Genomic DNA, 11,837 nt, shown 5'->3' with positions numbered 1-11,837 from the left:
GGTTCTCATTGAAGTAATAGTTTCCTCCTGAAGGATGATGATAGAGGTCAGCTGTGCACATTGCAGAAAACACAAGGAAAACTTCTGTGCTTTCTTGTTAATATTTGTTCTGATGAAAAGTTTTAATTTTTAATTACTTTAATTCTTTAAATGGTTTTATTGAAAATATTTTTTCATATGTTCTGAATATGATTTATCCTCCCCCAGCTCCTCCCAAATCTTCCGTCCCCACTTAACTCCACACTCTTTCTTTATCTCTTTAGAAAACACAGCAGAGTAAAGAATTTTTTTAAAAGAAAAAGCCCAAGAAACACATACATTCACAAACACAAACAAAAAACATTAAAAACACAAAATCATAAACTATAATTTACAAGCAAAATACTAGTAAGGAAAAATGCAAGCAAAGCAATATGAGACAAAACATCTACAAAAATATCATTGAGTTCATTTTGTGTTGCCAGTGGGAATAAGTACAGAGACCCACAGCCAGACATATATAGAGCGAGAGACCTTGAAACATTCAGTCCTATGATGTCTCCATAACGCCCTACATAATAGGATGCAAAAAAGAATGTAAGGGCCAGAGGGAAAGAAGAACACCAAGAAAGCAAGGCCTTCTAGACAGAGCAGGACAGACACATATATGAAATCACAGAGACTGAGGCAGCATGCACAGGGCCTGCACAGGTCTGTACCAGATGAAACACAAGCCCCATCTCTAACCCAGAAGCTGTGTCCAACTGATAACCACTCACAAATGGAAAATTAATTTTCCCCAACATAATCTTACTAGATATACAAACTACTCTTAAGGGCAGTCCCCAGGTTCAGCAATAGGTGGACAACACAAAATGAACTCAATGGACTCTTTGGGGGCTCTGTGTCTCATAAAGTTTTGTCAAATCATTTTTTTAACCTTACAGGTCCTTTGTGTTTATATTATGGCTTCTGGTTCTGTGTTTTCATGGGTTTACTGTGTGTGAACATGCATTTCATTGCATCTATCTGTATTTCCTGGCTTTTTCTTCTGTTTGTTTTGCCCTGCTTTGATTTGTTGGTTTTGTGTTATTTTATTATTATTCTTTAAATGCCTGTTTGTTTTCTAAGCAGAGACAGAACCGGTGTGGATCTGGATGGGAGGGGAAATGGGAAGGGTCTTGGAGGCATTGGGGAAGAGGGAATGGCAATCCGAATATATTATATGAAAAAAAACCTATTTTCAATAAAAGAAAAACAGAAAGAAAGCAAATGCTCAGTAAATTGTCAGCTTGCCAAGGACATTTTCTACTCATAGATCTGGCCCTTTCTCAGCCCTGGGCTGGGAAGCTTCTTAAGGTGGTGGGTGTGGTCGACGCGGAGACTGACAGCTGGTCAAAGGGTCAAAAATAAGCGACTGGTGAGCGATCTATAAATGTGTCCTCTGTAGTACCCTTCCAATGCTCAAGAAAGGTGAAGGAAGAACATTCAAGCTGGGACCCGGGAAGGAGTGTTGTAAAATGCTGGTCTCTGCACATGCCGGGAGTGTTGTACCCGTAAACTCACAACAGCTGTTGGGGTTGCTTGTGCAAGCCCTGCACAAAACTGGTGTCATCAATCTCCTTCACGGATAGGGAAGGGACTTACACTGACTGCGCCAGCCAGCTGAGCTATTGGAAGTTGATCGCTGGGTGAGACAGGAGTGGAAATCATTAAATTATCTACCATCTGTGACTTAAATAAACATGGACATAGTCCTAGAGCAGATTTATTTGAGGAAATATATGAATTTACTAGGTAGAAATAAGAGCATAAGTGATATGTGATATTTGACAAGCATGGTATAAGCATAAACATAATCAACCGTTTACGGAGGTGAAGCCTCTAGCAGTGTCTTTCATCTTTCATTGTAAAATACAATAAGAACTTTATTTTTATTTTAGTTTTTTTGAGACAGGGTTTCTCTGTGTAACAGCTTGAGCTGTCCTGGAACTTGCTTTGTAAAGGAGGCTGACCTCAAACTCACTGAAATTTGCCTCCCTCTGCCTCCCAAATGCTGGGATTAAAAGCATGCACCACCATTGCCTGGCTAAGAGCATTTTAAATAGGGGGAGTAGGAGAGGACTCAGCAAGTAAGAGTGCTTGCTCTGCAGGCGTGAGAGCTTGAGTTTGAAATCCCCACATCCATGTAAAAACCCGGCATGAGCAACTATAACCCTAGCCATCTGGTGGACAGAGACACAGGATCCCTCACAGTGCTTGCTGTCTGCTAGCTTAGCTCCAGGTCCAGTGTGAGACTTTCCCTAACAGTAGAATGGAGAACTATAGAAAAGTGCACCTGACGTCCCCTTCTGGCTCCTACACACCCGTGTGCATACACCACAACACACATACACCACACACACACACATGCGTTCACAGATTCAGTCATAAACAACGTTTTTTAAAGGATTGTTTTAAACAAAATAGAATTTTGCTTTTAAGGTTGGAGACAGTTCTGATAGACTTGTTCAACTCGCCATGTTGATCTGATAAAAGGGAGAGGGTGCTGTGCTCATCCCCCATACTTCCTGTTTCTATTTTGAAGATGAGCAGCTAAAGCAGCTATTCTAAGGCATTTTTTGCATAAATGCCCACAAAAGCACCTAACTGAAAGAGCTTACCTACGGTTGGTTGCAACATTATCTGAAAACAGTGTCTGCTGTTCCGGATCCAGGGAACTGAAACCCGATGTGAGCACTCGGTGAGGAGGGTTTTGCAGTGAGGCCTTTGTTGTGTTTATGAATACATTCTCTAATCACATTCCTATTGTCACTGCTTCACACCGTATTTTCTTTAATGACCAATTTGTTCTAGTGCTTTGTACCTCCTAAGCAAACTAAAAATAGGATGGCAATCTGATTGGTTTCTCTTGCCTTGTTTCTGTAAGTCGCATCTTGCGTTTGCACGTTAGCAGGTATGGACACAGGGACACACATATATACACAATTACATAGACCACATCCACTCATTCAGCATCTCATGTGTTTGTTTCAGTGGCTTCTAGCTCTTGCCACTCACTGTATACTAAAATGGTGATGCTATTCAGTTTCAGAGTCTGAGAACTCAAGCCTCAAGCTGATGAGTAAAATTATGATCTGTGTTTTAAACAATTAGACTCAAGAAATCTGGAAATTCAGAAAACTTGAAAATATACCCTCTTAAGCAGCTACGAAGTCAGAATTTAAACCTGAGTGATCTCCATATGACATACTTCATTACATATGATTCGTCCTGATTCACTATATAAGAAGCAAGAAACAGACATTAATGAAAGTATGTCAGCCCCTACTGGTCAACTAACTGTTCTAGACTCTTTCCTTTTATGAACCATCTTTCAAGTTTGCTCTCACTTAAAGCACAAGGTGGTTTAAACGTTCAGTGTTGACTTGCCTTATAATACCTGATCTCATTGGCTCTTGTTCATGTATTCATATGTGCCTTAGTTCAGCAGCATAGCATCACATTTGCATACATTACTCTACTTGATCCAAATACTTCTGCATTGATTACAAATGCACTTACTATTCATTGATGAATTCTTTGCTCCCTGAGTTTCTCAGTCTAACAGGGTAGAGATAAACATCTCATAACCTTAGTGGTGAAAATATTCATTCCTCCACACACACATCTATCTGGCATATTCTGTGTCTGTATTGCACCAACTATCCTTTCTTATCTTTTTCTGAATTGAGTCCAAGATAATTTTCCTTTATATTAGAACAATAAAACATGAGCTATAAATTGACATGGGAAATTGTCTTATCGTGGAAGATTTGTTGGGAACATACAATAATTACAGTATTTATGATTAGTTAGTCAAATTGGGCCATTCTTTTTCTAGAATGTGTAGTGAGCTGACCCAAATAACACATTTCTTTCTTCTCTGTAAGTGTCTCTGATAGTTCCAAGGGAAATATTAAATTCACATGTTGGGTAAGGCATGGTCAGATTAAACATTCTATTGTGCTGCAATTTGTGCTATGAGTTTTTTCAGAGAAAAGTCTATTGTTCAAGGCTCTTGTACAAAACTCCTTCTGAGTTTTCAGGAGAAATTTTAACTAAGTATCCCATGGATCTTTAAGATACAGCCCCAGCATGAATCATCTGAATGTGAAAATCCCAGGTTGAAGAAGGTTGGTTATTTGACACTGGAGGTCCAGACAATGGTATTCACAAGCCTGTCATGCCATGCATCAGTGCAAGGTTTAACTTCTCCTACAAATGGACGCATACTCTGTAGGTGCCTCTTGCATGTTGCTTGACTGTCTTGAATTCCTTCCAATAATCGAATGGTTCAGGGAAGCATACACAATGCCCTGTTTGTTTCCCTCCGATTGTGAATTAGTTGTGGATTCAGAACTTTCCTGCCCACTTGACCAGGGATCATTATCATAAATGGCAGTTTCTGAGGGCAGTGTTTGGGGATTTTCCCCGGGACTCACTGCGATATCAACCTGCGAGAGAGAAGAGATGCACCACGTAAGGACGTGAGAAAACATATTTATTATTAGACTATGAGTGAAAGGCTACATGATGTCTGCACATTGAAAGAGACCGTCTATTGTTCTTCATGTAAGCTACTTAATATCTACATTTTCAGTAAGCATTGTATTATCAAAGGATGAAAAGGCTGGTTAGATTTGGAGTGTTTTGTTTGGTTTTGGTTGTTTTGTTTCTTATGGCCAGGTCCTTATGAATGCTAGGCAGGCATTTGACCACTAAGCCCCTGAGGTCAAACATTTGAAGTTTGCTATGCTCTTCCCAAGCAATTGTTTTATGTTGTATCATGGGCCATTTGAGGTCACACATACACACAATGATCTCTCAATGGAAAAAAAATCACAGTCCAATTCATGGAAAAGAAAACTAATCCCATAAAAACTTTAGGCAGTCCATAACACATCAGCATGTGGAGCATAGAACATCAAAAGATTAAGACCAAGGCAAAAAGACCTGAGACCTCCTCAGGAGAGCAGGAACAGGGAGCGTCGTGGGTTATCTAAGACACATTATGATTGGAGAACCAAATTGGAAAATGAAAGCCAAATTTGAAAGAATAAAGATTTTATTAAATTCTAAAATATTATTCTAGCTGTTATTTCTATCATAAGAAAATTGTCATACTTTCAAATAGTACCAGAGACCTAAATGGTGTGAGACGGGTGGGGGGTTGTGAAAACTAAAATGAATCCTGTTACTTTCTCCCTCTTTTCAGTTATTGTTAGCTGCTCCTGACTATACAAAAAGTGTGAATGGTAAAAATGGTGATGTGTTAGTATTAAGGGTTTTAACTTTCAGCCATGCGAGGGGTGGGGTGGGTCTGTATGTTTGTAGGTAAGGTGCACTTACCCATGTGAGTAAACGTAGAAGTCACAGGTCAATGTCAGGTTTCTTCCTCTATTCCCCTCTACCTTACTTATTGAGAAAGGTGCTCTCACTGAAGCTCTACTTTAACTAGGCTTTCAACTAGGCTGGATGGTCAATGAACCAAATTCAACCTGTTTTCACATCCTCCCCACCACTTGGTTTCAAATGTATGCGACCACACCCAGATTTGATGTAAGTGCTGGGGATCCAAACCCATTTCTCAAGCTTGCAGGGTGCTATACCCACCTCTCCATATTCCCGGGCTCTATTCTGACTTTTTAAAATCTCTACTTTGTCAGTCAAGTTATGCTCTCCCTAAAAGTTCTCAGGTTCTTGATCTTTGACTATTCATATTCCTGTGGTCCTTGGAACGTCTCACTGTGACATCTGCAAAGGGATTTCTCTTATATCTGCTGAGGAAAGCTCGCCTCTAAAAACATGCTTAGTCCTAACTTGAGAAATGAGGCAGTAACTGCCGATCCGCTACAATTTTCCTATGAGGTGAGCACCTGGGAATAACACTAAGGCTGGGGGTCTGAAAGAGTCGAGGGTGAGTTGGCAAAGATGGAGGGTGCCCCCACACAAAGTGGACCTACATGTGGGGCACCGAGGATTGCCAAGTGAATGGATAAAGAACTGTGAATTCTCTGTATGCCACCAAGGTCCCTGCTATCCTTTCCAGTCTTTAGTAGGCTGTCAGTTCGGTCGACTTGGCTCTCTTCACCGGAATGATTCATTTTCATAGAAAACTCTGTTAGCAAGAGCATGGTTCTTTGCCCCTGAAGTTCTCTTGTAACACTCTATGAAAGCTGTGGGTATCACAAGGCAGGTGCACTATAATGTGATGGCCAGAGACGATAAAGGGTGTCAGACAGAGCTAGCCATCTCGCTTTACATACTTATTGCACTTAGCAGTTGTAAGGCTTTTTAAAAATAAGCATGCTGATTTATAATTCACTTTCCAAAAGCCTCACCCTTTTAAGTATATTATGACTGAGTGGACTTTTCTACACAATCACTTTTATTCCCTTAGAACAGTAATTCTCAATCTGTAGGTCATGAGCCGTTTGGCAGACCTATGTTTCCAAAAATATTGGCATCCTGATTCAAAACAGTGGTAAAATTACAGTTATGAAGTGGTAATGGAAATAATTTTATGGTTGGGTGTCACCACAACATGAGGTAGTGTATTAAAGGGTCGCAGCATTAGGAAGGTTGAGAACCACTGCTTTAGAATGACTGTTTTGAAATAAGATCATAACTCTGGACTTTTCTGCTTTGTTATTTTTTATGTTTCATTGTCATATAGTACACACACACACACACACACACACACACAAACATACGATTTGTTCACATTCATCTTCCATTGCTCTCTTTTGTCCCCTTCTCAATCCTCCCAATCTCCTTCCCCTTCCCAACTTGTTCCCTTTCAATTTTGATAGATGTCCTGCGAATGAATTTCATTTTGGTAGTTTGCAATAGTGTAGATGAGGGTTTATTTACAACGACCAGGCTGAAAATTGGCTCTCACTCTGCACCAGTTGTTGACCACCATGTGAGTTCCTCCCACTCCACACCAAGTTGTTTATGGGTCTGTCTTATACAAGTCTTATGCACGCAATCATGACTGTGAAAAATCTGGAGTGTGTGTGTTTGTGTTAATGCCATATAAACTTACTGAAAAAAAATACGAATGGTATAATACAAAATGTGTTTTTCTTAATAGATACTGCAAACATACCAGGTTAAGTTCCTTTCCTGCTAAGTCAGAATTCTTCTTTCCTTTGCCTGAAAGGTTGAGAAAAGGAAAAGAAAAAAGATATCAGACAGTGTTAAGAAAGCAAAGCAAACTATCCTACTATGCCCACCCCATTGCACGCCAGCAGTCATATTGTTAGATTTGCCTCCTAACTATCTTGGCTAGCATGTACCACACACATCTTAGTCTGTGAGAATGCACATGCCCACTTCCCTCCCCTCACTCCTTACATCACACAACAGTCTTCACATCCAAGAGGAAGGAGTAGCATCTAGTAAAGAACAGTTTCGGACAGTTGGGAGTCATTTCATACTCAATGCTCAAAGTGCTGCTGTCATCTCTGTGATATATGAGACAGCTATATCATACTCCTCCTCCAGGGCTCAGGTAACATTGAAGAAAGACTGTGAAAGCCAGAGGTTGGGACAGACTGAGAAAAACTGTCTCCTGGGCATGATTATGCCATTGTCTCAAGTAACTCACAACACCTTTGATTTCTTCCACAGACTTGTGTAAGATTAAGTCAGCCAGAATCCCAGTTCAGGAGCCCTGTAATCTTCAGTCTGATGACAGATGATGGATGCTAACTGAGCAAGAGTCAGTTCTTTTATGGGTGTAGTCTCTGATAGGTTATCATACCCCAGTGAATCTCCACAGCTATATATGTATATGAACAACACTAATTGACTCAATGGAATATGTATTGTGGCTGTGAGAATGTAAAATGGCCCCCATAATCTCACAGAAGTGGCACTATTAGGAAGTGTGGCTTTGGTGGAGAACATATGGCCTTGTTAGAGAAACTGTGTCATTGTGGGAGGTGGGCTTTAAGGTTTCCTATGCTTAGAATACTGCCAAGTGCCTCAGTCAACTTCCTGTGCCTGCAAGACAGAGGACTCTCAGCCACTACTCCCACAATATATCTTCATGCATGCCACCATGCTCCCTAACATGATAAAGAACTGAACCTCTGAAACTGCAAACCACAATTAAATATTTTCTTTTTAAGAGGTATCATGGTTATGGTGTCTCTTCACAGCAATACAATCCCTTAGAAAGGAGTTAGTACCAGGGACTGGGGTATTGCTATGATAGGCCAGACCATGTTCTTGTTTGGAGGAATTTGAACTTTGATACTTTAGGTTAGGGAAAGAGTGGATATTTTAAGCACTGCCTAATGGACCATACTAGTAGGAGCATGGAAGACAGTGGAGCTGACTGTAAGATGAACTGTAGAGGTCACAGAGAATTTTAGTATGTTTCCTAGAGATTGTTCTTGTAATATTTTGGCTGCTTTCGCCTTTGTACAACTAAATTTCCAACTTCTTAACTTGTTTAGAGATTGGTGTGGTGGTGCACGCCTTTAATTCCAGAACTGCAAAGGCAGAGGCTGGCAGATCTCTGAGTTTGAGGCCAACCTGGTCTACAGAGCAAGTTTCAGGACAGTCAAGCAAAAGCAATGAAGAACAGAAATTTGTGGAGACATAATTAAATGGGGGAGGGATCTCATGTTCCGGCCCCAGTAAGCAGCAAAACTTGGCAAAATGGGTTATAGAATTTGCCTCTGCGCCAAAAAAAAGCCATTGAGGCCACACATGTGTCAAGAGCATCCCTGAATGGAGGCCTAGAGAGGCCTTTGTGTGAAGCTGTGAAGTTGAAGCCTGGACTGCCTTAGAGAACCCAAGACATTAGAGATGCCAGTGTCATGGGATACTTGCCAAGGAGAGCTGCTAACACAGAGTAGCACCCGCCTAAGAAAAAAATAAGTGTGTTACAGTCCACAAAGCTGACCAGAGTTGGAGATCTGAAGAACATTTTGACGTCAGACGTGGAAATGCAGAGTGTGGAGTTTGCCCAGTTGGTTTTCAGTCTTGCTTTGCCCAGTATTTCCTCACTGTGATTCCTTCCCTGTGTTTTGGGATGGTAATGTATATCTCATGTCATTGCATGCTGCAAGTATGTGATTTGTTTTTTAATTTTGATTTTACAAGAAATTGTAGTTAAAAGACTGCATGAATCTCACAAGGAACTTTGAATTTTGGACTTCTAAACATTCTTGAGACTGTGATAGACTATGGGGACTTTTGAAGTTGGACTAAATGCATTTTGCATTATGATGTTGTTACGAACTTATGGGGACCAGTTTCTTGTGCTGTGTAGTTACAGATACAGAGGTGTGTTTGCAGGGGAATGTCTGAGAACTACAAAAAGGCTCTGGGATCCAGGAGCACTTCCACCCAGACAAAGCTTTCTCTTGTGGCGTCAAACACAGGATGCTTTGTCCTACCCACTTTAGAGCTACACTGTGCTCCTATTATAGAAAGGGGGACGTGGAAAAGAACAAGGAAATAGAGAACATAGATGCACCAGATCAGCATGCCTCTGTTGTTAAGTTTTACTGTTCAATGGTGACAATGAAGACATGGTTTCAAAAGGAAAAAGCAACCCTTTACAAAATACCACAGCTCTCTCATTATAGGCAAGTCCACATTCTCAAATGCAATGCTACTGAGTAAAAACTGTATTCAAGCATGTGTTTATAATAGTAATAGAAAGCACAAATACATATGAATTCCTGCTGGGGACAATGATGCTTTATTTAGGTAGGGGTATCATTGGAATTATGTGTATTAGCTGTGGAAATGGCTCAAAAGGAATAACATGTTGGCTCAAGAGACTGTTTCAACCAGCCTTTCAATGTGGTTAAAGCTTAGGAGAATGCTTTCTTGTTCACACCTAAGACTGATGTGTATAGAATGAGAAAGTTCCAGCAATGTTTGCCTAGGGTTGTGGTGAATGTGCCTTGCAATGCCTAGACCGAGACCAAATTCATGCATATAGTTTTCCAGTGGCAACCAGTAGGTCCCCAGGAATCATTATCCAGAAAGAAAACACTAACCAGCTAAAAATCCATCAGCCCTGGAAACCAAACCCCAAATGTGTGGCACATGAGGGCACAGGGAAATTGCAACCCACCTTGGTGCCTTTTCAGGAAACAGACCAGGCAGAAACAGGCAAGCAGCAAAAGCAATGCCACCACAGGAAGCAAGCTGTAAAGCAGCCAGGTCTTGCTCCCCCTCTCTTCTATGGTGGGTGGTCCTGAAGCATTGGTGGCACCTGGGATATCAGACACTGCTGAAAACAGTTAAGAAGTCCTAGAAACATTAGAGTTGGCAGTACCTCTTTGCGTTGTCATAATTTGAATGAAGGAACTAGCAGGCCAAGCCCTGTTTCTCCTTTGGTGGTCCCAGTACCATCAAACTATTTTTAACTTTTGTGAACATCTCACATTCTGCTTGGATGAGTCATCTGTAGAAAGATCCCTATGGCAGTTCTCACAGACCACTTCGCCAGGCCCTTTCATTTATATATTTAGTTTACTGTTGTAGTAATATTCCTTGAAAGGAATGTTACTGTTCTGAATAGTGCCCAAAGACGGACAGCTCATGAATGGCAGCTGGGACTCACACCAGCAGGTTTCTGATGGTACACAGTTGCTCCCTCTTGTAAGCCATCGTTATCTCCAAACAACAAATAATTTCATTTTTACCAAATATGCTTTGCTTAGCATGTAGCTAGTGCTCATTATAACTGACAAGTGTGAACATTCACCAATCCCTGTTTGATCAAGGTTGGTTTTAATTTATAAATAAGTTGCGACACAGCTCGGTGGATCAAAAATAGTGTTTTTAAAATAATATAAAACAAACTAGAAAATATCTGAATTCATAAGACACACTGCTGCAGTGGTTCTCAACCAGAAAATTTCTCATTCCCAGAAACACGTGGTAGCTTTGGGAGACATTTCTGATGTCACAATGTGGGAGAGGATCTGCATCCAGTAAGGAGAGGTCCAGGGCTTGATAAACTGCCTGCATTGCACAGGGCACTCCTCCATTCCCATAGCACAGAAATCATACAATTCCACTGTCTACGGATTTCGTGGATTTGCTTTTTATGTGTGTATATTCTGGGTTATGATGTAAGATACACTATTTCTTTGGGGTTACTGTTAACAAATTATCCAAAGCAGTGAAGTATTGAACTGTATGTGTGACATCCCCCCCCTCACCCCTCCCAGACCCCAGATCCTTTCTTCAAGGTTACAAACAATCAGGAGTAATTTAAGGAGGACATACAGTGAGCATATAGTTTAATGGTATAGAATGGTGGCAAATGTCCTGCAGCTGCTGTTTAGGTTGGGCAAGCAGCCAAGAAGCAAACACAGCTGTCTCTGGGGAGGCAGTTTGATGGCAAACAATAGAGAATCTAATACAAACAAACCCAATTAAGAAGACCTTATTTCCATTATTTATCTGATCATCAAACAAACTTGCTAATTTTGATTGGTTTCATACTTACTTATTAGATGGTGTTCTGAATAATTTTGAGTCCTTTCTGAAATAGAAAATAAGATTAAGTGTTAAAATGGCTTGAGAAAACACTAAGGTGGTATTCAGAGTTATCTCTAAGGTCAGAGCTATTTAGAAAGGACTCCAATGTTGCCACAACAGAGAATCCAATAATCCCAGCCAAGTTCAGCATACATAATTCATGGAACTTCACCCTGAGATCGTGGCACACAAAGCAAAGGAGTTCTTTTCAAACCTAGAGAAAGACTTCTGTCAACACAGTATAACCTTCATCTGACTTCTTTGGTTCTCTCCTCCTCATTCTTCAGGTAGAT

The 11,837-nt window shown here is 40.6% G+C and overlaps 1 protein-coding gene across 11 annotated transcripts in view; it reads right to left on the bottom strand.

Annotated features, from left to right (window-relative positions):
* Positions 1-1,785: 1,785 nt before the first annotated feature.
* Btla (B and T lymphocyte associated) overlaps positions 1,786-11,837 on the bottom strand; it is a 64,214-nt gene continuing 54,162 nt past the window's right edge. For 9 of the 11 annotated variants that reach the window (XM_038346642.1, XM_038346643.1, XM_038346651.1 and 6 more), the window contains 4 exons: positions 11,513-11,548; positions 10,127-10,285; positions 7,133-7,179; positions 1,786-4,475 (listed from right to left, as the gene is read on the bottom strand). In XM_038346642.1, the coding sequence (XP_038202570.1) occupies positions 4,227-4,475; positions 7,133-7,179; positions 10,127-10,285; positions 11,513-11,548 (491 nt within the window). In that variant the 3' untranslated portion in view covers positions 1,786-4,226. The remainder of the gene's footprint in view (positions 4,476-7,132; positions 7,180-10,126; positions 10,286-11,512; positions 11,549-11,837) is intronic. The other 2 variants (XM_038346648.1, XM_038346649.1) reach the window with 2 other exon arrangements.

This window comes from Arvicola amphibius, chromosome 10 (genome assembly GCF_903992535.2).
Source record: "Arvicola amphibius chromosome 10, mArvAmp1.2, whole genome shotgun sequence".
NCBI lineage: Eukaryota > Metazoa > Chordata > Mammalia > Rodentia > Cricetidae > Arvicola > Arvicola amphibius.
This window is presented reverse-complemented; position numbering and strand designations above follow the sequence as displayed.